Genomic DNA, 26,293 nt, shown 5'->3' on the forward strand with positions numbered 1-26,293 from the left:
AAAATACAGTTTTGTAAACCTAATGGGGAGGATGTAGGGCCCAATGAAATCTGTAGCAGTAAACTTGAAACAGGGCCTGAAGATACAGTAAAACTGACAAATGACAACCGAGTGAGAGTTTGACCTGTTTCATTGCACTGGTAGATTCTGGCCAATGTCATCATTTTTATCTGTGGGAATCTGGCTGGAGCCTATCACAAACAGTTGATGGAGCTCGCTCTCCAGCAGACATATCAGGATACCTGCAATTGCATCAAGTCACGCATCAAGCTGGAGTTTGAGAAGCGGCAGCAGGTAAGGATCTTATTGACTATTTGCTTCCTGCCATCATTTATTTTGTTTTGTTGGATGTGCTAAAATTGCTGTGGACCAAGCAGGGGGCAGGGGGAACTCTTCAGAAATCCATGTAAGAGTTTTGTTTGTTCTGATTTTCTCTCGAGTATAGAAAAGGTAGAATTACTATTACTTTTAGGCTTTTCCCCCCCTCCCTTTAGTTTGGTTCATCAGGAAGGAATGTAGAAGATAAAAGGTATATTATACTCGTGGCATCAAAATTCTTCTTTCGGCATGGTCCATTTCTTTGAAACTTGAAGGAACATTCTTTATGCCGAAAAGAAATGCTGTGCAGCTTTAGGAAGCATTTTCAAAACTAATGTGTATATATTTTTAATAAATGAGCCAGCTCTTTCAACAGTAGGATCTTATGATATAAAGAAATGCTGGGAGAATATAATAAGATTATCTGCCTTTTGTATCACAAGAAAATGGAAGCTTTTATTCAAATAAATCAAAGGCAGTATAGACAGTATTACTGCTGCTACTACTGCCTCTACTATTATTATTACCCCTAATAATCATCATACTCTTCAGGCACTAAATTCTCCTCCAAATAAGGCTCTATATGAAGAATCTGAAAGAGGCTGTTGGCAGACTGTCAAAACTGCTCCCACTTTTGTGTAAAAGTTTTTGGCTATACCTGAATCTGTCTTGTGTTGGTTTATTTTATTCTGCCTTGCCTCATCACTGTGTTTGTTTTGCTATCATTTTATTAAGCTATTCTACCTATGCTTTGCTTCTAACAGGGAAAATATCAAATTTCTTCTCCTCTCAGTTTATCACTCATGAAGAGAGGAAGTGTCCTATCTGTCAAATGGGACAAAGTTTGTCAAAATAAAGTTATATTATGCAAATGAGGCAATACTTTCTGATTTCCATGGAGGGTACTGAAACCCAAAAGCAGCTGCTAGATATTCATTCATTCTATAATTCCAGGGATTCAACAAACATTGCCTGCATACTTTCAGGCATTTTTCAAACATGATAGCTAGAAACTCATGGTATTTTTTTACATAGAATGGTGAGATTTCTAGGAATCTGAATTTTGTATCCTATAACACATTTTTCTTTGTCTGTACTTTTTAATTGCAGCACATTCACAGCTATGATGATGCTGTAACATTTAAGAGTGTGTATGAATATGATACACATTTGCTGAAATCCTGTGCATGCTTACTTGGAAGAAAGATTCATTAAACATAGTGAGACATACATGGATAAATAAGCATGCATGTATAGTATATCATGATTGTTTACTTAATGTATTGTATTGTGGACATTTTAATGGCATCATTTTGTAAAGAGAATGAATGAATGAATGAATGAATGAATGAATGAATGAATGAATGAGAACTGTAAATTAGATTACGCAGAAGCCTGGAGTATGAATGTTCCAATTATTCATTAAAAAAAAAAATCTTTATATACTTCAGATCTTGTTTACAAATAATCTTGCCTTAGAGATGCTCCAGTGAATCTAAGACTTCCTCAATCAGAGTAACTCTTAGAATCCAGTGGGTGGATATCACACTCAGTAGGTCACCTTTAGCCTAGCTGAAATTGGAGTCTGTAGACCTCTAGATGTTTTTGTACTGTAACTTATATTGTTCATGATGAGGACCAGGGTGTAGGCCAGGGTAGGTGGAAGCTAGTAGCCAACCACATTTGATGACCTTCACTTTTTCATTTTCTGTTCCAGAGATAGACCAGAATTGCATGTTGTATAGAACAGTATCATGTTCCATGTTGTAAGTTAGATACTTGTACAGGCAGTCCTCACTTAATGACTGTTTGTTTAACAACAGTTCGAAGTTAGACAGCCTTGGGAAAAGTGCTTTATGACCTGTATTCACACTTACAACTGTCGCAAACCATCACACCCCCGTGGTCATGTGATCGCAATTTGTGACCTTTTTAATGATGGTTGTTAAGCGAATCACCGTGGTCGATAATCAAATCACGTGGTTGTTAATCAAATCACATGATTGTTAAGTGAATTCTGGCAAAAAACATCCATTGGGGAAGCTGGATTTGCTTAAGGACCATGTGATTCGCTTAATGATGTGGTGATTTACTTAATGACCATCGTAAAAATGGTTGTACGATCAGGTCTGGTCACATGGTGACTCGCTTAACAACTGCCCTGTTTAACTACCACATTTATGGTCCCTATTGTGATTGTTAAGTGAGGACTACCTGTATAGGCATTATTTTTGTAATGTTTGGTTTTTATAACTTTTAATTGTATTTTTGATTTTAGTTTGTTGTAAGCCGCCCAGAGTCCCCCGTTGTGGGGAGATGGGCGGGGATAAGTTAAATAAATAAATAAATAAATAAATAAATAAATAAATAAATAAATAGGGAGCCCTAGATACTAGGGCCTGATGCAGCCCTGCACTTTTTTTTTTCCTTTGAGGCCCCTGGAATCACTTCTGACCACAGTAGCCAAAAATAGTGGCATGGTTTCTTGCTATTTGAAGTGGGAAACAAACAGAAAATATAGTATATGCCCTAAAAGAGGTTAAATATAATTTATAAAACAAAGACAACATCCTTTAAAAATATAGAAAAAATAGAAAATCCTGACTCTACCCACACTGCATTATGATCCATTCTATTGGCCCACAAAACGTGAACTATGGGCCCAATTATCCAAAGATTGTTGTTGTTGTTTAGTCGTTAAGTCGTGTCCGACTCTTCGTGACCCCATGAACCATATTGCGCCAGGCCTTCCTGTCCTTCACTGCCTCCCTGAGTTTGCTCAGTTTCATGCTCATTGCTTCAGTGATGCTATCTAACCATCTCATCCTCTGCCTTCCTCTTCTCCTTTTGCCTTCAATCTTTCCCAGCATCAGGGTCTTCTCCAAAGAGATCTCTCTTCGCATTAGGTGACCAAAGTATCTGAGCTTGAGCTTCATTATCGATCCTTCCAATGAGCAATCAGGGTTGATTTCCTTTAAGATTGACTGGTTTGACCTCCTAGCAGTCCAGGGGACTCTCAAGAGTCTTCTCCAGCACCATAGTTCAAAGGCATCAATTCTTTGGCGCTCAGCCTTCTTTATGGTCCAGCTCTCACAGCCGTACATTACTACTGGAAAAACCATAATCCAAAGATTACTCATCCCTATTGTAAATCAAAGCAAAATAAGAACTGAGCTCAGAAGAAAAGAGTTAGTTTTCCCTTATCCTCATAGATGGTCTCTTTCTTCTGATGTATTGCCTGAATGTAAAGTGTGTTTGGTTTTGTGCATCTTATTTTATTGCTCCTTTCTTTGACAGCTGTATAAAACATGCAGAACTCTCTGTCTTGTATGTGTATAATATATGTACACAGAAATATGCACACCTAGCTTTTTTAGCTTATATATTTCCACTCCCTATAAAATTGTTTGCCCCATTGTTTAAACTCTTGCAGAAAATAAGGCAAGGCAATTTCAAAGCTTTCAGGCCTGGTTTTGACACTGACAAGCAGTTAGCATAATTACCCTTGTTCATTTCAGGTATTTTGCATTGTATGACTTATAAGATGTTTTGAAAGATTCTTGCAGGAGGCGGTGTTGGTATCTGAGATAGCTCATTGAATGTCACTTTCATGGAGGATGCAGGATCCTAATAATAATGTGCTTAGAAACAGGACTCAAAAGCTGTGACAGGTTTAAATGAACAAGGTAACTGAGTGGGATTCTACATGTGTAACTGAAGCAATGCCCTTTTTTAAAAACTAGAATGAAAAGTGTTCTTGGCTTGCTTTACAAAATGATCTCAGAAGGAAAGAACTTTATTCTAAATAAATTGGAATATGTAGATTTTAGAAGAGGAAAAAAAAGGGGGGGGCTGCTAATTAGTAAAAAAACCCAAAACCTGTTTTGCATTATGTATGTGTTTGCTTTCTGAATAATGAGAAATTCAGAGGCAAAGCTATAGAATTTTAAAACCTTTAGGGGCTTGCAATCTAAACTGCAAAAGGAAAAGAGATACTATAGGGAAAGAAAGAGTTAGGCAAGGCATCAGTTAGGCAAGGATTCTACCTGGAGTAGAAGTAGACAAATTACTTTGTTCTTAGGGTGAGTTTCAGAGATAGTAAGGGGCAAACTGGTAATCCAGAGGCATCATTGGAAAGCATTGGTTATAAGGGAAGAGAGGGAGTTTAAACTCAAAGGGAATTCTAAGCATTAGTGACAACAAGGCAGACTATAGAGATTTACTGTATTTAAGAAAGTGAGAAAGTTTTGTGGCTGAGACAAGATAGGTGGAAGATCTGTGCTAGGGTATTACAGCAGAGTGTAAAAGGGGAGCAAATAACATTAATTAAGGAATATGTTTCAGCTTTGGCTATTGTAATGCCTTAAGAGTTGCATTACCAACCCAACCAAGTAGTTTTCCCAACTAGATGACTTATCCAATTATGACAAATGAATTAGCATTGATATATGGAAATTCGTTGGCCTTTGTATCAGAACTGTGCTTTGGTTCTAAAGAAAATGATGTGCCTGAGGGGGAGAAGATGTTTTTGCTTAATAAGGTATGGAGAATAAATAGGCACATCAATGCTTTGTCATGTATTAGTTGGAAGTGCAGCCTGTTCTGTGTTCCCACATTGAAAAAAATCTGAGAGGAAGAACATTTGAGGTCTGGTCTCTGACAGATATTGCCTTTGTTTGTAGCGTCTCTTCCTTTTCCTGCTTATCATGCAGCAGAAGGCAGTAAACAGGTTTCTGAGGAAGGAAGTGCCCTTAATGTTTTATCAAATATTTAAATGGGGGCATGTTTTAAAGCAAGAACGGTTATTCGTTGGTTAGATTTAAATCTCACCTTTCCTCCAGGGACTCAAGGCACTCCCTTTTCCCTTTTCCCCTACAACAATCTGAGGTAAATTGAGTTGAGAGAGAGTGTTTGGCCCAAAGTCACCCAGGGGACCTTCCATGGCTTTAGGTGGACTTGAACCTGTGTCTCCCTAGACCTAGTACAATATATTAATCATTATTATATTGGCTTTACTGAAGATCAGGGCTATTGTTTCTGTACACCAACAAGCACATGACCACTGGAGACATTTTAAAGGCTTCTTTCCCAGAGCTTTGGCAGAGACGTCTCTTTCTCCAAGTGAGAGATCTTTCTCCTCTTCCATGTAGACCATAGCAGTTTTCAGTATCTTCAGCAATTCACTTCTGCGGCAAGAAAAGTTGCAAAGCAAAGAAAGAAAATTATTCTTCTAAACCCACAAAGAGGGTATCCCTGGGACCAGGAACTATTCTGAGAGTCAGATCCATCTACCATTTGCTATCTGTGCCATTGGTTCATCTGCTTGGAAGTAGATCTGTATGCAAGATGCCAACCCAACCAGCATCCCCTAAGTAGTCTGAATTAATGACCCAGCCCCCTGATTTGATGCTTTTATGTGTGATTAAATATTCCTAAATGGAGTATTTTCACGTTGCCTTTTATTGGACAAACACTATTTATTTGTGCCAACAAATAAATCCAGCTGTGTGTCCAGCTTATAAATTAGAGAAACAAATAACAATCAAGTAAGTCCAATGCAACAAAGGGTAAATTAGCCTAAACCTAAGATATTTATGCCATGGGGCAAAGGCATGTTATTGATCCTTGAATATGTTTTTTAATGAATCAGGAGCTATTTTGAGTAGGGAAGTATACATGGTGAGGTCTTCAGGTGAGATGTCTGTTACATGGTTGCCTGGGGCCTATTTTTACAAAAGGTTGCACATACCACTTTTATTCATGGCATAATGAACGTATGGAATTAAAATGTGGGATTCATTGCCACAAAACTTGGTGATGCTACTAATTTGGATGTCTGTAAAAGAAGATTGGATTCATTCATGCTAGACAGGCTATCAAGGACTCAATGTTACCTGTGATTTGGGGCAGCATGCCTCAACTGCCAGTTTAGGGGAACAGTAGAGGAGTGCAATATGTTGTGAGTCCCTCAGAGACATCGGGTTGGCCACTGTGAGAAATAAAATGCTGGATTCAGCAAGGCTACAATATTCTTATGTTCATTTATTGTAGCCATCTTTTGTACGACAGCTTCCTTCTGTTTTGTTTTTGGAGAAAATTTATTTAGAAGGAAAAGTTTTGATAGATAACATGAAGAGACCTTAGTCTAGAAGCATTGTTTATGTGTGTCTGTATACTTACCTTTTTCCTTTACCTCGCATGGCAGCTTTTCTTCCCTTTTTTCTCCAAATCATTAGAGTAGAAAGGTTTGCAAAGTTGCTCCTCCATTCAGACTGTAGCTTCCCTGCACCTGCGTTTTACAGAAGAAAAATGGAGGGATGATTACAAATGATTAGGGCCCTGCAAAGCATTGAAAAGAGGAGCTTTGCAAAACATATAACAAAGTACCATTCCTCAACATTAAAGTAGTTATGGCTATTGCAAGGCTGCCATAGCTGCTTCAGAGGCTGTGCCCAACTGCTACCTTCTCTGGGAATCCCAGCAGAAATATTGTCTGTGCCTACATCAATAAATTAATAAACTGGAGGCAGCCTTTAAAGCAGCCACATGAGCCTTGCAAAGGATGTGACTACTTTAATGCTTCAAGAGATGCAAAGGTTTGGCTAAAATGCTTAGTGAAGCACCTCTTTCAAATGCTTTAGTTAGCCCTACAAATGATAGCACATCACTCATAGCTTTGCCCCAAGCATCCCTGGAGAAATATATGGTTTTTCTTAGCAATTTTTCAGTATTTAAAAATAGAAGAAGCCTGATATATATATTTTTTTACTTTTCTTTTTCAAAACCAGGAACGTCTTCTGCTTTCTCTGCTTCCTGCTCACATAGCCATGGAAATGAAAGCTGAGATTATTCAGAGGTTACAAGGACCCAAAGCAGGCCAGCTGGAAAGTACAAACAACTTTCACAATTTGTATGTCAAAAGACACACCAATGTAAGGTATTGTTTGAAGCCAGTTCTTGATATGGAACTGTTTTAATTAGCAGCAGTGGCAAAATAAGTATTTTCTTCATCAATATGAGAAATTAGCTTATTTTTCTGCATTCTTTCTCTGACACTGATGTAAAGGCATATAGATAAAATGAATTAATTTTATCAAATTGTCAAAATAATGTTTGTAAACTTTAACATATTTATTTTTGGAAAACAGCTGAATTTAATTGGGGATGTTGAATTAAAATGCACCCTGCAGGCTGAAATTATGGCTTTTATGGGAGATATGGAAAATAAGAAGAACAAGTTAGCTGGTGGTATGGCTTCAATCAAGACTGATTAACTAACCCGTATTCAGCTGATTTTCAATACACCAAAGCTAGAATGTGTCTCTGTCTCAAGGATATGGCGAGCAGCCCTTAGAAATATAATGGAATAGTTGGCTTTGCCATATCAGCCACATTCTGAGCTCATAGTAGAAGTAATGGGGAAACAGTAGAATAGTGATTCTATAGCAGTAGACCTCTGTGTTCCTATGGCATTTAGCAAATTTGGAAAGCTGGTATGATTTATGTCCGGCACTGTTCCATGCTAGATTGAAACTTCTGCAAAGTTGATTGTTTTGGAGGAAGTGGGAGATATTATGGAACCACCTCATTCTCAACTCCCAAGTTTAGGTCTAGGAAAGGGAATGCTAGTTTCTCAGCTTCGCAGCACTTCAACAGCTACCTTTCAGGAGCCAAGAAAGTAGCAGGGGCAAAATTGAGATGAGTTTTGTCAGTTGCCTCCTAGGTTGCAAAATGCCAGGCTACTGACTCATTTGCCCCCCATCCCATCTTTTCCCTATAGCTAGATGGCTGTGCTATTCTTTGCTGTAGTCTGGTGGTCATTCAGTTTTTTGCAACCCTGATTGGTAGCCCTACTTTAGTATGGAATGGGGTGAAAAGATTTTTGCTGCTGCAGGATCTGTGGCAGCTGAGGGTGGGACAATTTTTTTTGCCCCTTGCTCTTAATATTAAAGTAAAAACAGCCATCAGTCCCTTGTGAACTGCTTCTGAGAGTTTGGGAAGTAGAAGCAGTGGCTATATGGAGATGCTGTCAGACTCTACAGGAGTACAGTTAGAGGTTTCAGGGAAGAGAGATCTTGCATCTGTCACTTACTTTAGCTGGCATAGTTCTAGATGGGGTCTGATGAATGCTGGAGGCCTGACAAAATAGTTTTCAGGATCTGGGGTAGGATCACACATGACCAATCCACTAAAAATAGCTGGGTAAATTGGCCCTTTGTAAATCCCTTGCGAAAATTTGGTGGTGGCCAAATTGTATTTGTTCCTAATAAGTATTTGGAGCATTCCCCATTCCTGTTTCTTTTAGAATGAATGTTAAGGTAAAATATTATTTATTAGCTTGAAAAAATCAACAGTGCTAATTCTTTTATGCGCAGCATTTTGTATGCAGATATTGTGGGATTTACTCGCTTGGCTAGTGATTGCTCCCCTGGAGAACTGGTGCATATGCTGAATGAGCTCTTTGGCAAGTTTGATCAAATTGCAAAAGTAAGTATCTGTCAAAGCTCTGTTCATGGCTAATTTTGTAATGTTGCCACTGTGTTTTTTTATCATCATAGGTAACAATGGCATGAGGAAAGTGTAGTCTTTCCTGGGATCTGCTGTCCCCACAGCCTCCAGAAATGCTTTCCAGCAAATACAGTTGCATCGTTTGCAGCAGTTGCTTTTGTCGCATCCTAGTGCAGTGTTTCTCAACCTTGGCAACTTTGAGATATCTGGACTTCAGCTCCCAGAATTCCCCAGCCAGCCATGCTCAAAGTTGCCAGGTTGAGAAACACTGTCCTAGTGTAAGGAGGGAGAAAATAAATTACTCTGAAATACCTCCTGTTAATAAAAATGAGGACAAAGCAGCATAAAATTTTGGGTGTAATTAAAAAATACTGTTTATGCATTAAATGCACTAATATTTTATTGGGGGCCTGGATAGAAGAACCCTTTGTTCTATTTGATGTCTTTCCACGTTGACCTGTTTATTATTTATTTGCAGGTATATTCTTGGCTATGCTGATGTTAGTGCATGTTGCAAGGCCATGTTTTTGAGCGCTAGAAATATCACTCATTACAGTAAGGTTCAGATTGAGTTTGTTGAACAACAACAATGGTCTTGATACTCCTTCTCAAACTGATTGACACATGAGCCACAGCAAATGCAGCAGATGTTCCAGAGTTTGGTTCCTCCTTCATAACTGGCCTACCTTGCCAGTCTCCTCTAAAGACTGACAGCCACATTATTATTTCAAATTATATCAAAATTTTCCTGGGTTTTGCCATTTCAAGTTGCATTGCAAAAAACCAAATGTCTTAAGGAACTGGCACATCCTAGATTTCTCCTTGACTTCTCTTTGTCCCTGGATAGGGAATTTTTCATGACACAGCAGTCAGATGTGCAAGCTCTTTCCCCCATCAGCCGAATGTGGAATAGTGGTTTCAGAGTATGCCCTGCCCTGCTGCCATGGTTTCTTTGTTATGGAGCATTGCAGATTAAGAACAGCTTTGGTGAATAAGCTGCCTTTCGGACATCTCCCCAAACTTCACTGATCTTATCAAGGACCCCTAGAGGAGAGACAAAGTTTTGAATGAATTCAAAATAATGCTCTCAGACTTCATTTAAAGGACTTATTTTAGCCCATAAGGGAGATTAGCAATATAACATTATAGTATTATAGCTTAGAAAGTGTTGGTACTCCTGCAAGTGCTCAAATACAGATGGCAACAAATATCCTGTGTTTAAAATTTCAAGTCTGTTCTCAGAGGACCTGTCTATTTTTCTGCCATTAAGAAGGAGTGTTGTCTTTAATTCCCTGGGACTCTGGATACTACATTGTTTGAGCATATTTCTGATTTCGTAACTCAGGAAAAGTAGGTCAGTGTAAATGGCCTTGCATATAGCACTGGAGTTCATTTCTGCCTATATACATTCTGGCCCAGTCATCTCCTCCTTATCTTTAGATTGAATACACGCGATGCTATCAGGTGCATCAGGTACTGCAGCTTTCCTAGTAAGCTTTATGTTGCTGTCTTGATTGTCTCCTAACTTATCCCCCCCCACCCCACCCTTTTTTTTCTTTTTTAGGAAAATGAATGTATGAGAATCAAAATCTTAGGAGATTGCTACTACTGTGTGTCTGGCCTTCCTATATCACTACAAAACCATGCCAAGAATTGTGTAAAAATGGGACTGGATATGTGTGAAGCTATAAAGTTAGTACAGATTTTTATGTATATATCTTGAGCTTGTTCTTGGCTTTAATTCCCTCTCCTTCATAATCACAAAACAAAACTCACTAGGAAATGTTAGCTCTATGTCTCTTTCCCAAATTCTTATTTTTTTTTTTTAGCTCAATGTTTTAAGCTCAGATCTGATTGGACAACCTTGAATTTCTAGTCCTGAAATTATGGCAGTGAAGGATGTTAACATTTATTTATTTTATTCAGACACAGAAAGGAATCTTAAGGTAACTGGAAATGTAAGTTTTAAAATAATTATAAAACTTTAAAACATTACAATGCAGCAGAATTAAGAATAGGAGAATATCAGTCTTTTAACAAGAAAGAAATTTATGCATTTAAAATTATACAAAAAGCAAGCTGAACAAAAGCACTTTAAAGGCTACTTCAGACAAAACTGGGGCCACTTTAACCTCTGGAGGCACATCTACTTGATGTGGAAGAATCATGGAATGAGTGTCCTCTGCAAAGAAAGCTTACTATAAATCTGGTTGCATTCAGTGGAGTGGAAATGATCACCCTTGCTTGAAAATGTATAGAGTTGATCATCAGCAATAAAAAGCTTTCACAAATATAAGAGGCTCTCCATTGTTGACAGTTGCCCCCTGTATATGGAGGGCAACATAAGAGGATGCAGCTAGTGAGATCCCCATGCCATCAACACTATTCATAATATCTGAAGAGTGCTTGTCAGTCACCTTCCTGACTGAGTGATAAATTGTTAATAAAATACCTTCTTAAAGGAGTGTATGATAAGAAATTGAGGAAATGCTCATTCTCTGCCCAAGAGATAAGGTGTGAAGACCCCTTCTGTCTCTGAAGTTATTTCTATTTAACTTTATGAAGAAATTCACAGTCTTAATTACAGCTATAACAATTGCTAGGTACCCCCTACACAGCCATCAGCAAAGTTTAGACTCTCAGATGTCCCATTAAGCATGTTATGCATTCCAAATGTTTGTTGTGCAATCAACAGTTTTGTCTTAAGTCTGTGGATTAGGTGTAAAGTTAATTTGTGCTAATGTACAAATTAAATGCAGTGCTGCTGCTTTTCCATAGACACTTAATTTCCTCATTTCCTCCTTTGTGTTTTAAAAGGTAACTGTCATGAACTTTCTGAAATGAATTCCTATTGAGAAAATGATCTTGGTACTACTGAAGAAGCAATTAGAAATTATCAATGCAATATAAGCTTAATGTTCAAGTTGTTGAGAAGAATAGCTACTCAGAATATTCAAATATAGGTGGGGATTCATGAAAAACTATGGGAGAGAGAAGGGAATTGTTTTCCATTCCTTTTTCCCTGCAGATTTATCATTTGGCAGGCAAATTCAGCTGAGTTGGGGGTGGGAGAGAGGAATTGCTGCTCTCCAAGGTAAGTAGTGCTTATTTCCTTTCTAGTCCAAGGAAATGGGGGAAAGCTGTAGCAAAATGGTAGAATGTATGCTGGATATGCAGAAAATGAAGCTTCTGGTTCAGTTCTGATTCTCTCCTGTTAGGGCTGGAAGAAAACCGTGTCTGGAACCTCAGAAAACTACTGCTATTCATTCAAGATCCAAATGTTTTTATTCATAGAACCAAACAAACTAACACAAAAGAATGTCCAAACTTTTTCAAAAAGCATGTCATAAGAAAAAGAAGTCCAAGTCTTAGGCAAGGTGTTTATCCATGAAGCCCCCTTTTTGGTTTAAGTTAGTCTCCAGTTGCAGGCTTAAATGCTTTATGCTAGCTGGTAGGTGTTGCATGGTTCTCTTTATTCCTACTCCCTGCCAAGCCAGGTATAAGCCTGGACTAATCTGATATATGGCATTGAGGGAGGGAAGCGGAGCACAGGAGCCCAGGGTTCACAGCAACTCATTTATTGCAAACTAAGCAATAGTTTTGGGGTGTTCATATCTTGGCCTACTCTCCTAATAACTATGTGCAGTGACATGCTGGATAAGCTGGGTCCTGACAGATAGAACTTCACTCCTTCCTTCATGCTGGTGGGTAAAGTTAATAGGTTGGTATAATTTACAATTTTGGTTTATTTGGGAATAACAAACCAGGATCTCTGGTTCAAACATTATAATAACCCTTCATTTCCTGGTTAATTGTATCTAATGACATGAAGAAGAGAACAAAGCAGAAACAAATAGATTGTAGGTAGAATTAGTAAATCAGAATAAGCATAGAATCCAGCAGTGTCTAACAAACCTTGGTGGAGCCAAAATGATTATATACCCATGGAGTGACATCATAATGGAAACAAGTATAAGAATGCAGCTTTAAAGCCCCTTAGGATTTTAAAGAACAGTTTGAAGGTGGTTTAAGATTCTGATTAATGAATTGACATTAAACCAGAGTATCCATGTTAAACATAATGGCTAATTCTGATTCAATTAGAATAGAAATGATCGAAAAGGGAGTGAGGAAGAAATCTGTAGTCATGTCACTAAGGGTTCTTTAATTCCAGTATGATGGTGCCTCATTAACCATTATTAATGGACATATTCTCATGATGTTACCGTTCTCTCAGCCTGTCAAGTAGTCATATTTAGATGTTCTGATGTTAAAGTAGTGTTTTCCCTCTTCTTATACAAGGCATGCTGTATGAACAAATTATAGTGCCTCCTCCAGTGGCGATGCTGATGATGACATACATACCCATTTTAACTTGGATCACAAGAGAAACTGAACACTTGGCTTCCACACAGTTAGCTTCGATATCACTAGCATTTCTTGTTTGGTACCTGTTCTGGCAGAAATGGGGAGTGCAGTTTTTAAATACAATATGTGGTCTTCCAAAATACAACAAAGATTCGTGTTTAAGAATAGTATTCCTCACTTCCGAAAGCCTGAAATTCAAGTGACAGTTTAAGTTAGCAGTTTAACTCCATTCTCTCCACTTGTCACTCTTAAGGATTGGAAATTAAGTGGGGTGAGTTACAGAACTAGTGGTTACTGCCTGTACCATTTTGACATGTGTCCAAACTGCTATGTATGTATCCAAAACCTGTTTACTACAGGTCATGTGTCAGAAAGGCTGGCAAGTGAAGTACAGTTGGGAAGCAGTTTTGTAGTTGCTAGTTCTCTAGTACCATGGTACAATTTGTTTGTGAGCCACCCAGAGTCATATATTTAAGATCGGCAGCTATGTAAATTAATATAATAAATAAATAATCTATGGAATCTGACTGCTAAAGAAACACCTGCCCACAGACTTCTCTTGACAACCCTCAGCTCAGAGGAGTGGCAAGATAAGAAGAGGGAAGAAAGGCAGGGGGAAGGAAGGTGAGTTCTTCCTAGACAGCTGCCAATCCCTCCAGTGGATCAGCTGCTGATTACTTGACCCTTGCTTCAGTGAGTGTGTGTGTGTGCACATACATGCTACCTGGCAAAGCCCCAAGAGATATGTTCTACCTGATAAAGCACTCCCCACCCCCAGCCCTGAATGTTTCAGCTTTCTTAAGACCAGATAGTCTAGCTAACTGTCAACATTTGCCTCTTCCCTTAGAATGAGGTGTTGTGTGTGTGCGCGCGTGTGCCTTCAAGTCAGTGTTGACTCTTGAGGACTGCCTGGACAAGTTGCTGCAGGTTTTTTGGCAAGATTTTTGGAAGTGGTTTTTCTTGCTTTCTTCTTAGGGCTAAGAGAAGTGACTGGCCCAAAGTCACCCAGCTGGATTTGTGCCTTATATTGACTAGTACTGATGGTCTCCCAGTTTCTAGCCTGGTGCCTTAACCCCTGCACCAAACAGTCTCCCTTAGAGTGAGAAATTGGTGGTTATTTTTCCCACTAATATTTTTTTTCTTACCTGGTGATGCCAGGAAAGTTTACCAATCACAGGTTATCCCACATTAAATCTATAAAGACAAACACTACTCACTGACCTCATTGCTGAAACAGAACAAGGTTCAGCAGTGAGGACAGAGTATATCAACAGATCTATGCACCAGCTCTGGAAGCTCATTAATACCACCATGAGAAAGAGCCCTAACTCAACCCCTAAATGTAAATTTAGCAAGCCAGACATTGAAAACTCAAACTGAGTAGAAAGCATTATGGATGGTGGAGATCAATATCCATTAGCCCATCTGATGATGACCATCACATGTGGAAGATTGCAGCTTGGAATGTAAAAGGAGTAAATGATGAAGAATATGAATTAATGAATGAACAAATTGACAGAAAAAAATAGATATGTTCTGTGTCTTTGAAACAGACTAGGGGGAGAATGTAATAGATCTGAATGAAAATGGTCTGATCTTGTGGGTGGAGTTGATGAATAGATACAGGGATGTAAAGTTTTAGGTTTTATTGTGAATAAAAGAGCTAAAATTTGTGTCAGAAAGTAGAAAGTGGTATCTACATTTTTGTGGGGCTTATGAAAGTAGGAATCTATAGGTTGGCAATGGTTGCTTGATACAGTCTAGTATATAATGATAATACAAGGAATAGAGATGAATATTGGGGAAATTGTGTAACATTCTAAATCAATGTGATCCAGGAGAAAAAATATTCTGGTAGGTGATATTGCTGGATAGATGGAAACAGGAGTGAGTTCAGAAAAAATGATTGGACCATTTGAAGACCAAACATGAATTAAAATGGTGATTGTTTGGTGAGTGTGTTGAAAAAGATTTGTTTTGAATGTGTGGTTTAAGCCTAAGTGTATTTGTATAACACATAATAAAGAAATGACTCTAAAAGCATGATTGATTGTTTATGATGAAGGCATGAGAAAGTGAAGCATACATGGGTGATGCAAAGTTGTGAATACTGTAAGGGACAGACCTTATTTTGGTAGTATCAAGAGAGGATCTTAGAAAAATGGAAATGGAAGCAGATTAAAAAAGTGACAGAAACTAAGAAAAGTAGATTGACTTCAATAAAAAATATATGAGTCCTGTTCAAAAATATCTTTCAATATGTCCAATATTAGAATATTAGATATTTAGATATTTTTGAACAATGGACCAAGATGTTAATAGTGTCATCAGAGACATCTGTCTCTATGGAGTGAATGTGTCTAAAAGGTGTTACAGAAGAGGACGTTTTACCTGACAAGATCAAGGTTGAGTTGAAAATGGATCTACAAATGGCAGGCTACAGGAATGACATGGAAAATGACGCTATACTGAACATACAAAAAAAAAAGGCTGATGGCATAATAATTAAAAGGATATATAAACCAAGAGAGTGACCTGGATAATTTTCCTATATATATTGGATTTACATAAGAGGCTTATTAAAGTTTTGAAGAATCTTGTAGAAGGGACAAAGATAAAATGAAAAGAAATCAAGTTCTATGACATTATTTGAATGGACTAAAGATTAAGATTGTTAGAAGTAAAAGGAAGGAATATAAAGTTGGTTTATTTGATCAAGGTTAAAATAGATATGTTGTTATCTAATTCAAAAGTCTTCATAGACTTTTGCTGACACCAGGACTGAAATGACAATGTTTTATGGATTTGTTTATAGGTAAGAGATGGCATGTGGGGGAAAAAATCATTTGTTGTATTTTAAGAGAAGGTGAAAAGTTACTAAAATTGTTTATACTTGCTGTGATTAAGGTGGGAAGTCACTTCTTTTTATATAATTTTTTTTTTTACTGTATTCTTATTTTTTTCTTTCCTATTTCTCTTTTTTTCCTTTTTTTTCCTTTCTTTTCTGCACCTTCTACTCTTTCTTTTTATTCTTTTATTTTTTTTCAGTTTGTATTAGTTTTTACTGTGGTAATTATAACCTTTAATAAAATTACTATAAAAAAGGGAATGTATGAGATCTGTATGAAAAATATAAATCAATCTTGCAATAAAATAAATGGAAAGTGGACATAAGGAAAGCGGATGTGAAACTGTTTGGAACAGAAAAGAATTGTCATAGAATGCCACAAAGTGTTTGGAGTCATGTTAATTTGAAGGATGAAAAAGGATATTGGTGGAATGGTGATTTTAAAGAGACTGTGGTAAGAAAAATGTATATGAGAAAATGACTGCTACAGAAAATGAAGATGAGAGAAAAATATTTTGTAATGTATATATAGAGAAAAAGATATCTAATATTGTTAGGACAATTGCAAGGAATTTTGATGGAAATAAATCATTGTTTTGGAAATGGTTGAAGAGGTCTAAACAAGGAGTCTTGTTTAGATCTCCAGAGTAAATGGAATTTAAAATAAAAACCATGAAAAGATTTGGGATGAAAGTGAAACGAAGGAATGTTTAAATGAGTATTTTGGAGATTTTATTAACCATGAATAAAAGGATAAATCTAATATAGTGGAAAGTGTAATTTAAGTGAATGCTGTAAATGTTAGTGATGAAAATGCTGTGTTAGTGATGAAAGGAAGTCATACATGCTATGAAATTGAAGCAAATGGTAAGGCTGCAGGTACAGATGGTATAACTGGAGAAACGTTAAAATATGGATCTAGTTTCCTTGTGGAATAACTGTGCTGTTTATTTAACCTTTGTGTGATGATTATGTCTGTCTGATGAGTGGAAGAATGCCGAAATTGTTCCCTACAAAGGAAAACGCAGAGTGAATGCAAAAAATACAGTTTAAAAAACTACCGTTTAATGTGCTTGGGAAGGTGTTTGGCAGAATTCTGATTGAAAAGGTAGACGGAGTAAAATTTGGGAAGTGCAGTATGGCTTTATGCTGTGCAGGGGTTGTACATATTTTTGCTCTTCAGCAGGTCACTGAGAACTGTGTGTGAGAAAGTTTATTCTACATTTGCTGGTTTAGACAAAGTATATGATACAGCAAATTGATTTTAAATATGGAATGTTTTGTGTAAATATGTAGTTGAAGATTACTTGCTGAATGTGATAAGAATGATATAAATAAAACATGTGAGAATAAATGGTTGTTTAATGTGTTTATGGTTATATGTACAGTATAAAGAATACTTAGGTGTTTTGAGAGGTATATTGGTTGTGGATATGAGTATACATATATGTTTGTAGGCAGATGATCCTTGTTTTTGACTTGGAACTTGAATGATTTTCAGTGAATGTTTGTGTAATGCTAGGAGTATGGATCTATAAATTAATGTATCTAATACCAGGGGGTATGACAGGGAAAATGGAGTGAACAATTGCAAATAGATGTATAAGTGCTGAAAAACCATATGCTGCAAATTCTGGTAGAAAGTAGTTACAAGGAATTAATTAATTAATTAATTAAATCCTTGTAACTACTTTCTACCAGTATGTGTGTAACCATTTCATAAAAAACAATATAGAATAAAACAAAATACAATTAAAAATGATAATAATACACTAATCAAGGAATCTCATAATCAGTTCACAACACCAAAACATTCATATCAGATTCCACTAATATCCTGGTTTTTGAAATGGTTATATAAAAGCATTTTGCTGTGTTATATGGCAGTGAAAATTGGGTAGGTCAGAAGTAAGATAAAAATACATTGAATGCAGTGGGAATGGAGTACTTAAGAAGTGTGTGTAATAGAAGAAGAGATATGATCAAGAATAAATGGATGATAAATGTAAATTGAATATAAAAGTGAGTGATCAGTATGAAAGAAGTACATTGAAATGACTTGGATGTATAGAGAGAAGGAATTAGGATCAAATTGCTAAACAAATACATGAAGGAAGAGTGAATACACTGAGTGGAAAGGGAAGACCAAGAAAGTTATGGTTGGACAGAATTGAGATCCTGAAAAAGAGAGAGGAGCAAAAGGCAGTGTTATGAATGCTGAATAGATGTGATGGAAACAAAGATGGTTTGCAAAGGTAGAAAAATAGAAAAAGATAGGGAGACATAACAAATGGTGTTGGTAGAAACTAGATCTATTTAGATTTCTTTTTTTCTTACCTCTTGCCTTCAATCTTTTTTCTCCTTTTTATACTTTTTCTGAGTTTTGCATACGTTGCTTATCTGAGAAGTGTTTAGCGTCATTATGTATACATGTATGAATCATTTCAAATGTATATGTTTATCTCTTTAGATGTTTATATTAATCAGTGAATCATTAAATCAGCAATTAAAATGGCTAAAATATTTTCATTGATTTAAATTGTTTCTATACTGCATGTTTATTAAAATTTCCAGAGTTGTCCATTACAAAACAATATGATAACAACTGTATATTTGTTTGCCTTTTTAAAATCTAATGAATAACATCTTTGATTGTTTTTCAATAATAGGAAGGTGAGAGATGCAACTGGAGTTGATATTAATATGAGAGTAGGAGTACACTCTGGGAATGTCCTTTGTGGTGTGATTGGACTGCAAAAATGGCAATATGATGTGTGGTCACATGATGTTACACTGGCTAATCACATGGAGGCTGGAGGAGTTCCTGGGTAAGATCATTATTTAATTTATATGTATTTTGATATATTTTATCAAAATATATTTTGTCATGGTGTTACTTGGTCATATAGAATGGTCTTAGAACAGGGCACCATATAGTTATTTTCAAGCAGTAATAACTTGCATGTATTAATCAATCCAGAAATACTGTTCACTCAGTGTACTGCAAATTGAACTACTGCAAATACAGATTTCCCCCATTTATTGAAACTGAATGATGTTTGAAGGCACAGTATGCTGCTCTATGGATGTATTACAGATCCAAAGATTTTGAAGATGCAAAGCTATTTACTGTTTGGTGCCTTCATGCCCCCAAGTTAGTATTTACAGTGTTAAAAATCGTGGGTGATTTCTGAGATGCAGATCAAAGATGGGCTTGGTTTTCATTAGATGGTCAGCTGGGGTCTGATGGTCAAATAACAAATGGGGGATCACATTCCTATCACATTAAAAATGATATACATGAGGAAAATTTCTGAGTCTTTTCCTCAACAAGCCAGCATTCTATATAATATAAACCATAAGTTATTCACTCAAGTGTTCCCACCGCTGACACATGGAGGGCTGTGCCTTAGCCAGAGGCTAATCATTTGATTCATTCAATCAAATCTCAGTTTGAGTTATTTATTGCATATCCATTTCATTACTTACCTAAGTATGTATCTAAATCTTGGGGAAATAATTCTCAACTATAAATAAAAGGAAAATAAATGCTACTTTTTTAATGTTGTATAATGGTCACTTTAAAAATAAACCATAATTTCAGCCGTGTTCACATTACTTCAGTCACCTTGGCACATTTGAATGGAGCGTACAAAGTGGAAGAAGGGGATGGTGATGCAAGGGATCCATATCTCAAGGAACATAATGTGAAAACCTTCTTTATAATCAACCCTAAGGTAAGTAACATTATTTTTTGTCTGTAGTTAAGTGTTTCTATTTTATAATCTACAAGCAGACAGTGATGAAGGTTTTACTGGAATAGTTCTGAAAAGTGGAGAATTATACTGAAAAATGTAGAATAGGACACTGGGCTCCAAGTTCAGTTTCCTAGGAATGTAGGCAATACTGATTTCACCCATATCTCTTCTACATATTTTCAAATTAGGAAGAAAAACGAAGCCCGCAACATCATTTCCGACCCCGAAACACCCTAGAAGGAGCTAAAATGAGAGCATCTGTTCGTATGACTAGATACTTGGAATCATGGGGAGCAGCCAAGCCATTTGCTCATTTGCATCATCGGGACAGTATGATTACTGAAAATGGCAAGATCAGCACTATGGTATCAGCTTCTGCATAATTTTAAATAGCTAAAATACCTTTTGGGGGGAAAGAACTCATTAACCTGGTCACCCAAGTACAATCCATTAGCCTTGTTAACTTCCTTATCACTGCATTTGTTAAATTAACAAACTTCAAAATCAGACATTGCTTCTTCAGGTGATATCACATTATTGAAATTATTCCTTACATTGCCTGCATATAACTGGATGGAGACTTGTCATTATTAAGTGGATTAGAATTATAATGAATAAATAGCTATGAGTAAATAATGTCTAGGCCCAGAGACTTCCAAGTTTCAAGTAACCTCAGGAAAGTATTTGGCTCCTATATTAGTGCTTTTCCAACTGTTATAGACTTTCCTGGACAGGAGCAGCAGAGAATTTAAAAGCCACTATTCTCAATTCCCATTATAACCCCAGTGTAACATAATTTCAAACCATGGTATAAAATTTAATATCTCATCTCTCCAGGATTCTTCCTAGGAAATTAATGCCTTGATATGGTGGGAGGGCTCAGTAGCTTCAATGTTGCCAGCAACAGTGTGAGATCCTAATAGAGTCATTCCTGTTGGTAACATCAAAGTGGATCCAGAAAAAGGCAAGGGCAAAACATTTCTCAGTTGTTGCCAAGAAAACTGTATGAAATGGGTGTAATCTTGAAACAATATTTGGTGCCAGCTGATGAACCCCTACCCTCTCCAGGTTGGGTAGCATTTCTCTAGTTACTAAGAAAGAGCACAGAAATTCCCCAGGTAGATCTGGAAATGGTGACATGGCCAGACCAGAGCTTCAGAGAACTCTGATTACTGTTGGTACCAGTATTGAAAGAGACATTACTCACTGTATAGTGATATGGAATGTGAGAATCATGAACCAAGGAATGTGAGAATCATGAACCAAGGAAAAATTGTCAAAGCAATACTAAAATTGGATGTCTCAGGAATAAGTGAAAACTTAGATGCACCACAATGGACCATTTTAATTCTCGTGCTTAAATTCAGGGCAGGAGTTCATATGAAAAATGAAATGGCAATGACTTTCAAAATGATATAGCTAATTATTTTTACTTGGCTATAATTCAATAAACAACAGGTTTGTAAATTAGCTTTAGTGGATATCAGGTCAACACTATTCAAGTGTTTGCATTAATACAGCTAGAGTGGAGAAGGACTTGAGGAATTCTCTGGCAAATTACAAGAGGTGCTAAGTGCAACATCAAGAAAGGACATCATATTGCTAATGTGTATGGAATACAAACATTGGGAAAATGAAGGAACTTGGAATCACCGAAATATTGAATTAGAGGATAATTCAGAAGATTAAAATAATTTTAAGAAAATAATTATTTTTTTATTGTGAACACCTGCTTCAAGGAACATAAATGCAAACTCTGCACATGGATATCACTAGGTAGACATCATCAGAATCATAGACTGCAGAATATGAAATCGAAGATAGGAAAGTGCACTCCATTCATGCAGGGATTGACTTCAGTGCACTTTCAACATCAAGCAAGGGAGGGCAAGGAAAGAAATCTTGATTAAGAATGCCAGCGTATAGAGCAATATAACAAGAAAAGGAAAATGAGAAATCTTTTTAAAAAGTTCAGAGAAATTGTGGAAAAAATTGAAAGCTAAGGCAGGAATACTGGAAAAAATAGAGGCAAATGAGATTAAAGAAAGATGGACAGTTGAAGTCCTTTACAAATGGGATTATAAAATGACAGTAGCATTTGTCAGAGGGAACATATGTTCAGAAATCAACTATGAAGTATTACAGGCAATCAACCAGCAGTCAAATGGGAAAGCATCAGGTACAGATGAAATATCCAGTGAACTGTTTATTGCTGCAGGGTAAGAGACAGTTAAAGTATTAACCACTCTGTGTCGACAAATATGGAACAAGACTGGAGTGGACTAGAAACTGGAACAATTGATAATATATATCTGTCTTGAAAAAGAGAGTTGCAGGGGAATGTGCAAGTTATAGAGCCATTCCAGTATTTCTTCATGCAAACAAGACCTTGCTTATGATTTAGCAAAGAAAAACAGACCAATAAATGGAGGAAGAAAATTAAATAAATATATAGGCTTCAGAAAAGACAGGCAAACACAAAATCACCTAGCTAACCTAAGTTGGATAATGGAGAAAGCAAGAAAATCCAAGACAAGACATTACTTTTGCTTCACTTACTACACCGGGCCTTTGAGTGCATAGATAATGAAAGAATGTGAAACATGCTAAGACTACCGAGAATACTAGAACACCTAGTATGCCAGAACTAAACAATTTTCTAAAGAATTTTTACAGTGAACAAAAAGCTATTAGAACTTAATTTAAAGAAACAGTAATTCAGAGCAGGGAAGGAGAGGAGGCAAGGATGCATAGTATCAACATGTATATTTGATTGATTGATTGATTGATTGATTGATTGATTGACTATATGTCATCAAGTTGGTGTCAACTCTTAGCAACCACATAGATAGATTTTCTCTATGATGATCTGTCTGTAACCTGGTCCTTCAAGTCTTCCAATGTTGCACCCATTACTGCTCTAATTGAGTTCATCCACCTTGCTGCTGGTCATCCTCTTGTTCTCTTTCTTTCCACCTTTCCCAGCATTAGAGCCTTCTCTAGAGAATTAGGTCTTTGCATAATGTCTAAAGTATGATAATTTGAGCCTTGTCATTTGTGCCTTGAGTGAGAACTTTAATTTATTCAATGATCCATTTGCTTGTTTTCTGGGCTATCCAAGATTAATTTATACAGTGTTTAATTTATACAGTGAATGTATTATGGCAGGTTGGAAGAGATTATGAGTGGAATCAATACCAGAGGTCAGATTGCTACCAATTTGAGATATGCAGGCAACACCACTATTTTACTAAAAGTAAAGACTTAGAAGCACTCACTCAGCAGTTTCATGTAGATGTTAAACAAAAGGGGAGAATCAAATCCTGCAGCACCCCACAAGTGAGGGCCTGTGGGTACAGTCTCTCACCTCCTGTCAACACCGATCGAACCTGGCTGCAGAGAAGGGAGGAGAACAACTGCAAACGGTGCTTCCCACTCCCAACCCCTGAACCCAGCCCAATAGGATACCGTGGCTGACCGTATTGAAAGCCACTGAGAGATCAAGGAGCACCAGGATGGCCTTAAAGTTATAAGCCAACTATGTGAAGGTCATGGTAATTGAATGTAAAGTGAATGTTCTTAAAAGTGGTTAATATCTTATATTAATTTGGTGAAGGTTAGTCTAGTGTAGTTATGATGTTATGGATACATGGCAATACATTTATAAATACAAATTGTTCAAGGACAAATTGGGAGTGGTTGTTGTTTTATGCCCTTAGAAGCGTAGTAGAAAAAAGGATGCTGACATAGATCTTTGATCTGATTCATCAGGGATTTTGTAATGTTTTATGATATCGGATTCATTAATATGTCAAGTTTATTTAAGCTGCTTTTCATTTACTTAAACCTCTGGTGCTATAAATTCTATATAGCAATTAATTGTCCCATTAATATTAATGAAAATTCTGTCATATACTTCGAGGATTTTGAATTGGAAATGGTAGAAGTGTTCATTGACAAATAGTTTGCATTATAATATAATCTTATACATTGAATTCAATAGCTAGAACTGTTTTATAGTTCCATATATCTGGATAACATTTTCTGTTACTCTCTCTTAGGACATGCCTATGGGTCAGTATAATTTCCAGCGTTGTAGAGAAAGGTATGTGTCAACTTCTAAAAACCTCAATTTCACAGAAATCCATGCTAGTTTATCCAGTAATTGTGCATAAGCATTTATTTTGAAAGCCAAGATAATTTTGCATAAGCTGTTAAGGTAAGAGGATAAATGAAATAATTCAAATATTACAAAGCCTCTTCAGCTTAATGTAGGCAAGATGGTACAGAAATATATTAGGTCTTCTGTATTAATAGGAATTTGTTGAAATATTTTCATCAGATCTTATTTGGTTGGTGTTAATAGAGTATCAGCAGAATTTGTTGGTAGAATGAAATTATCAGCAAAACAAAAAGATATGCTTTAGACTGAATAATTGTAATAATTATTTTGAAATCTTGTCAAAATGTTACTGACTTGATTTTAAAAAACACTAAAATTGTACCAAATTGACATGTGAAATTCAGACAAGATACTGAACTGTAATGGTGACAATTATAATGCTATAGGATATCTCTTTTAGTAACTACTCTCAACTCTATAGTTGGCAGCTCTGTGTTCCCTGGGCTACTTTCTGTCAGTCCACTCCCCTCCATTCAGTATAGTTCCACTGTACCCTTAGATTTTGTTTTGTTCAGTCCTCCTTCTTGCTTCACATTCATCTTCCCCATCTCTTCATCAACCATTGTTAATTCTGCTTTTCAGATCAGTACTTCATTTAGTTATCCTATTTGTTAATCAGTCTTACTAGATTTTCCTCTCCTTCCCCTCTACATAAAGTGGCTTCTGATCTTAAGTGTTCTCACGATCTTTAGAATTCCGTCTTTCTGATTAGTCTCCTCTGCCATATTTCTTATGTCCCTTTTCTCTGCTCTGAAACTCTTTCTTTAGCCTTCTTGTCCCTGGAGACTGATTTTGCTTAATCCTCAGTCTGATCCTGTCTGAAATTTTAGTTTCACTCAAACTTCTCTTCTCTTCTTCAAAGAAGCTAGGCTTTTGTCCTTAAGCATTTGAATATTTCAAGAGATCATATGAGCCCAATCAATCAGTGTCAAGAGATTTTTCCACTATAACTACAGTACAGTGTACATACTATTTCTCTAGTAAAAACAAGAAATGAGAACTGTTAAGAGGGAAGCAAACTCATAAAAGGTGGCATTCTCTGTACAGCAACGCCCATGACCCAATAACTTCTACATCATGGTTTCTGTGAGTCATACATATGGATTATGTGACTGTGCATAGCCCTATTGAGCCTTAATTGTTGGTAGCCCTGCCCACCCCCCCATGTGTACCATGGAATGGATGATTAACTTCTGCTAAATATCCTTCAGCTTTATTGAAATTCTTTATTGTTTCCTTCATTTTGAAAAATATATTTAATTTTTCTCAACTTATTGTGAAGTGATACATCAGACATCTATAGCTCCATAGAAATACATCTGCTAGAGCTGTGATAGCTTTGAGTCAAGCTAATTATCTAGAAAGTTTGCTTAGCAACAGTATACAAGTGATTTTCTACTGCCTTTTCCTAGGATTTTTGTTCAACTTCCCAATCTATCCTATAGCTTGAAAGTCCTTGGTAGTCTCCCACTCAAGTTTTACTAAGCCCAGTCCTGCCCACCTTGTCCCACAGAACAAAGAGATACAATCAGCCACATCATATCAAGTTCTTTATTCCATGATGTTTCAAAAATATACAGTAAAACAATTTTCCAAGTTCATAGGAAACAAAATGTATAACAATATCACTTCATTTGAGGCACCATTATAAGATTGCTAAAGCCATTGAGTCTAATTATTAAAATCCAGTACCTAATTCTACATTCCTATCAAGCAGCTGTTTTCGACTGAAATAAAAACAGGTGTAAGCTATGTTAGTCTACAGTCACATCAGCAACATTTAACATTATGTTGTAAAATGAAAAGCTGGTACCAAATATGGATCCATATAATATATGTCAATTTGTGCTGCCCTGCTACAAGAAATAGGAATGGCAATATATTGGCTTTCCTTCTGTTTTTCTCACTGCCTTTGTTTTGTTTGCTCTAATGAGTGCCATATTTTATTCAAATTTCATCCTCCAAGATGCTTACTTAGCTCCCTTACTTTGTCTCTGCAGAACAAAATCTCAGAAGAAAAAATTTGAAGAGGAATTAAATGAAAGGATGATTCAAGCAATTGATGGAATAAATGCTCAAAAGTATGTTTGCCCACAAAGTTGTTGTTTGTACCACTGCTGTTCACATTATGGAAGTAAGCATTGAAGCCCCTTGAGAAATCTGAAGGCAGAGTTTCCCGAACTGGAGTTGGAGGAGCCTATTTCAAAATAGGAATCTGACTGTTCCCATTCTTCCCAGATTATATGGTGATATGGACTAGAAAAATATAAGCTAGTCTGTGACTTAACTGTCTGCTGGACAAGAAATGAA

The 26,293-nt window shown here is 36.6% G+C and overlaps 1 protein-coding gene across 1 annotated transcript in view; it reads left to right on the top strand.

Moving 5' to 3' along the window:
- Positions 1–26,293, top strand: part of ADCY2 (adenylate cyclase 2) — a 133,292-nt gene that overhangs the window by 59,778 nt on the left and 47,221 nt on the right. Inside the window, exons 4-12 of the mRNA XM_088131430.1 lie at positions 145–294; positions 7,107–7,255; positions 8,694–8,805; positions 10,391–10,518; positions 18,712–18,870; positions 19,647–19,779; positions 19,989–20,165; positions 23,862–23,905; positions 25,984–26,064. Of these exons, the coding sequence (XP_087987556.1) occupies positions 145–294; positions 7,107–7,255; positions 8,694–8,805; positions 10,391–10,518; positions 18,712–18,870; positions 19,647–19,779; positions 19,989–20,165; positions 23,862–23,905; positions 25,984–26,064 (1,133 nt within the window). The remainder of the gene's footprint in view (positions 1–144; positions 295–7,106; positions 7,256–8,693; positions 8,806–10,390; positions 10,519–18,711; positions 18,871–19,646; positions 19,780–19,988; positions 20,166–23,861; positions 23,906–25,983; positions 26,065–26,293) is intronic.

This window comes from Python bivittatus, unplaced genomic scaffold (genome assembly GCF_059951505.1).
Source record: "Python bivittatus isolate LINGU-HERP-01145 unplaced genomic scaffold, Pbiv_v1 ctg000960_np1212, whole genome shotgun sequence".
Lineage (NCBI taxonomy): Eukaryota > Metazoa > Chordata > Lepidosauria > Squamata > Pythonidae > Python > Python bivittatus.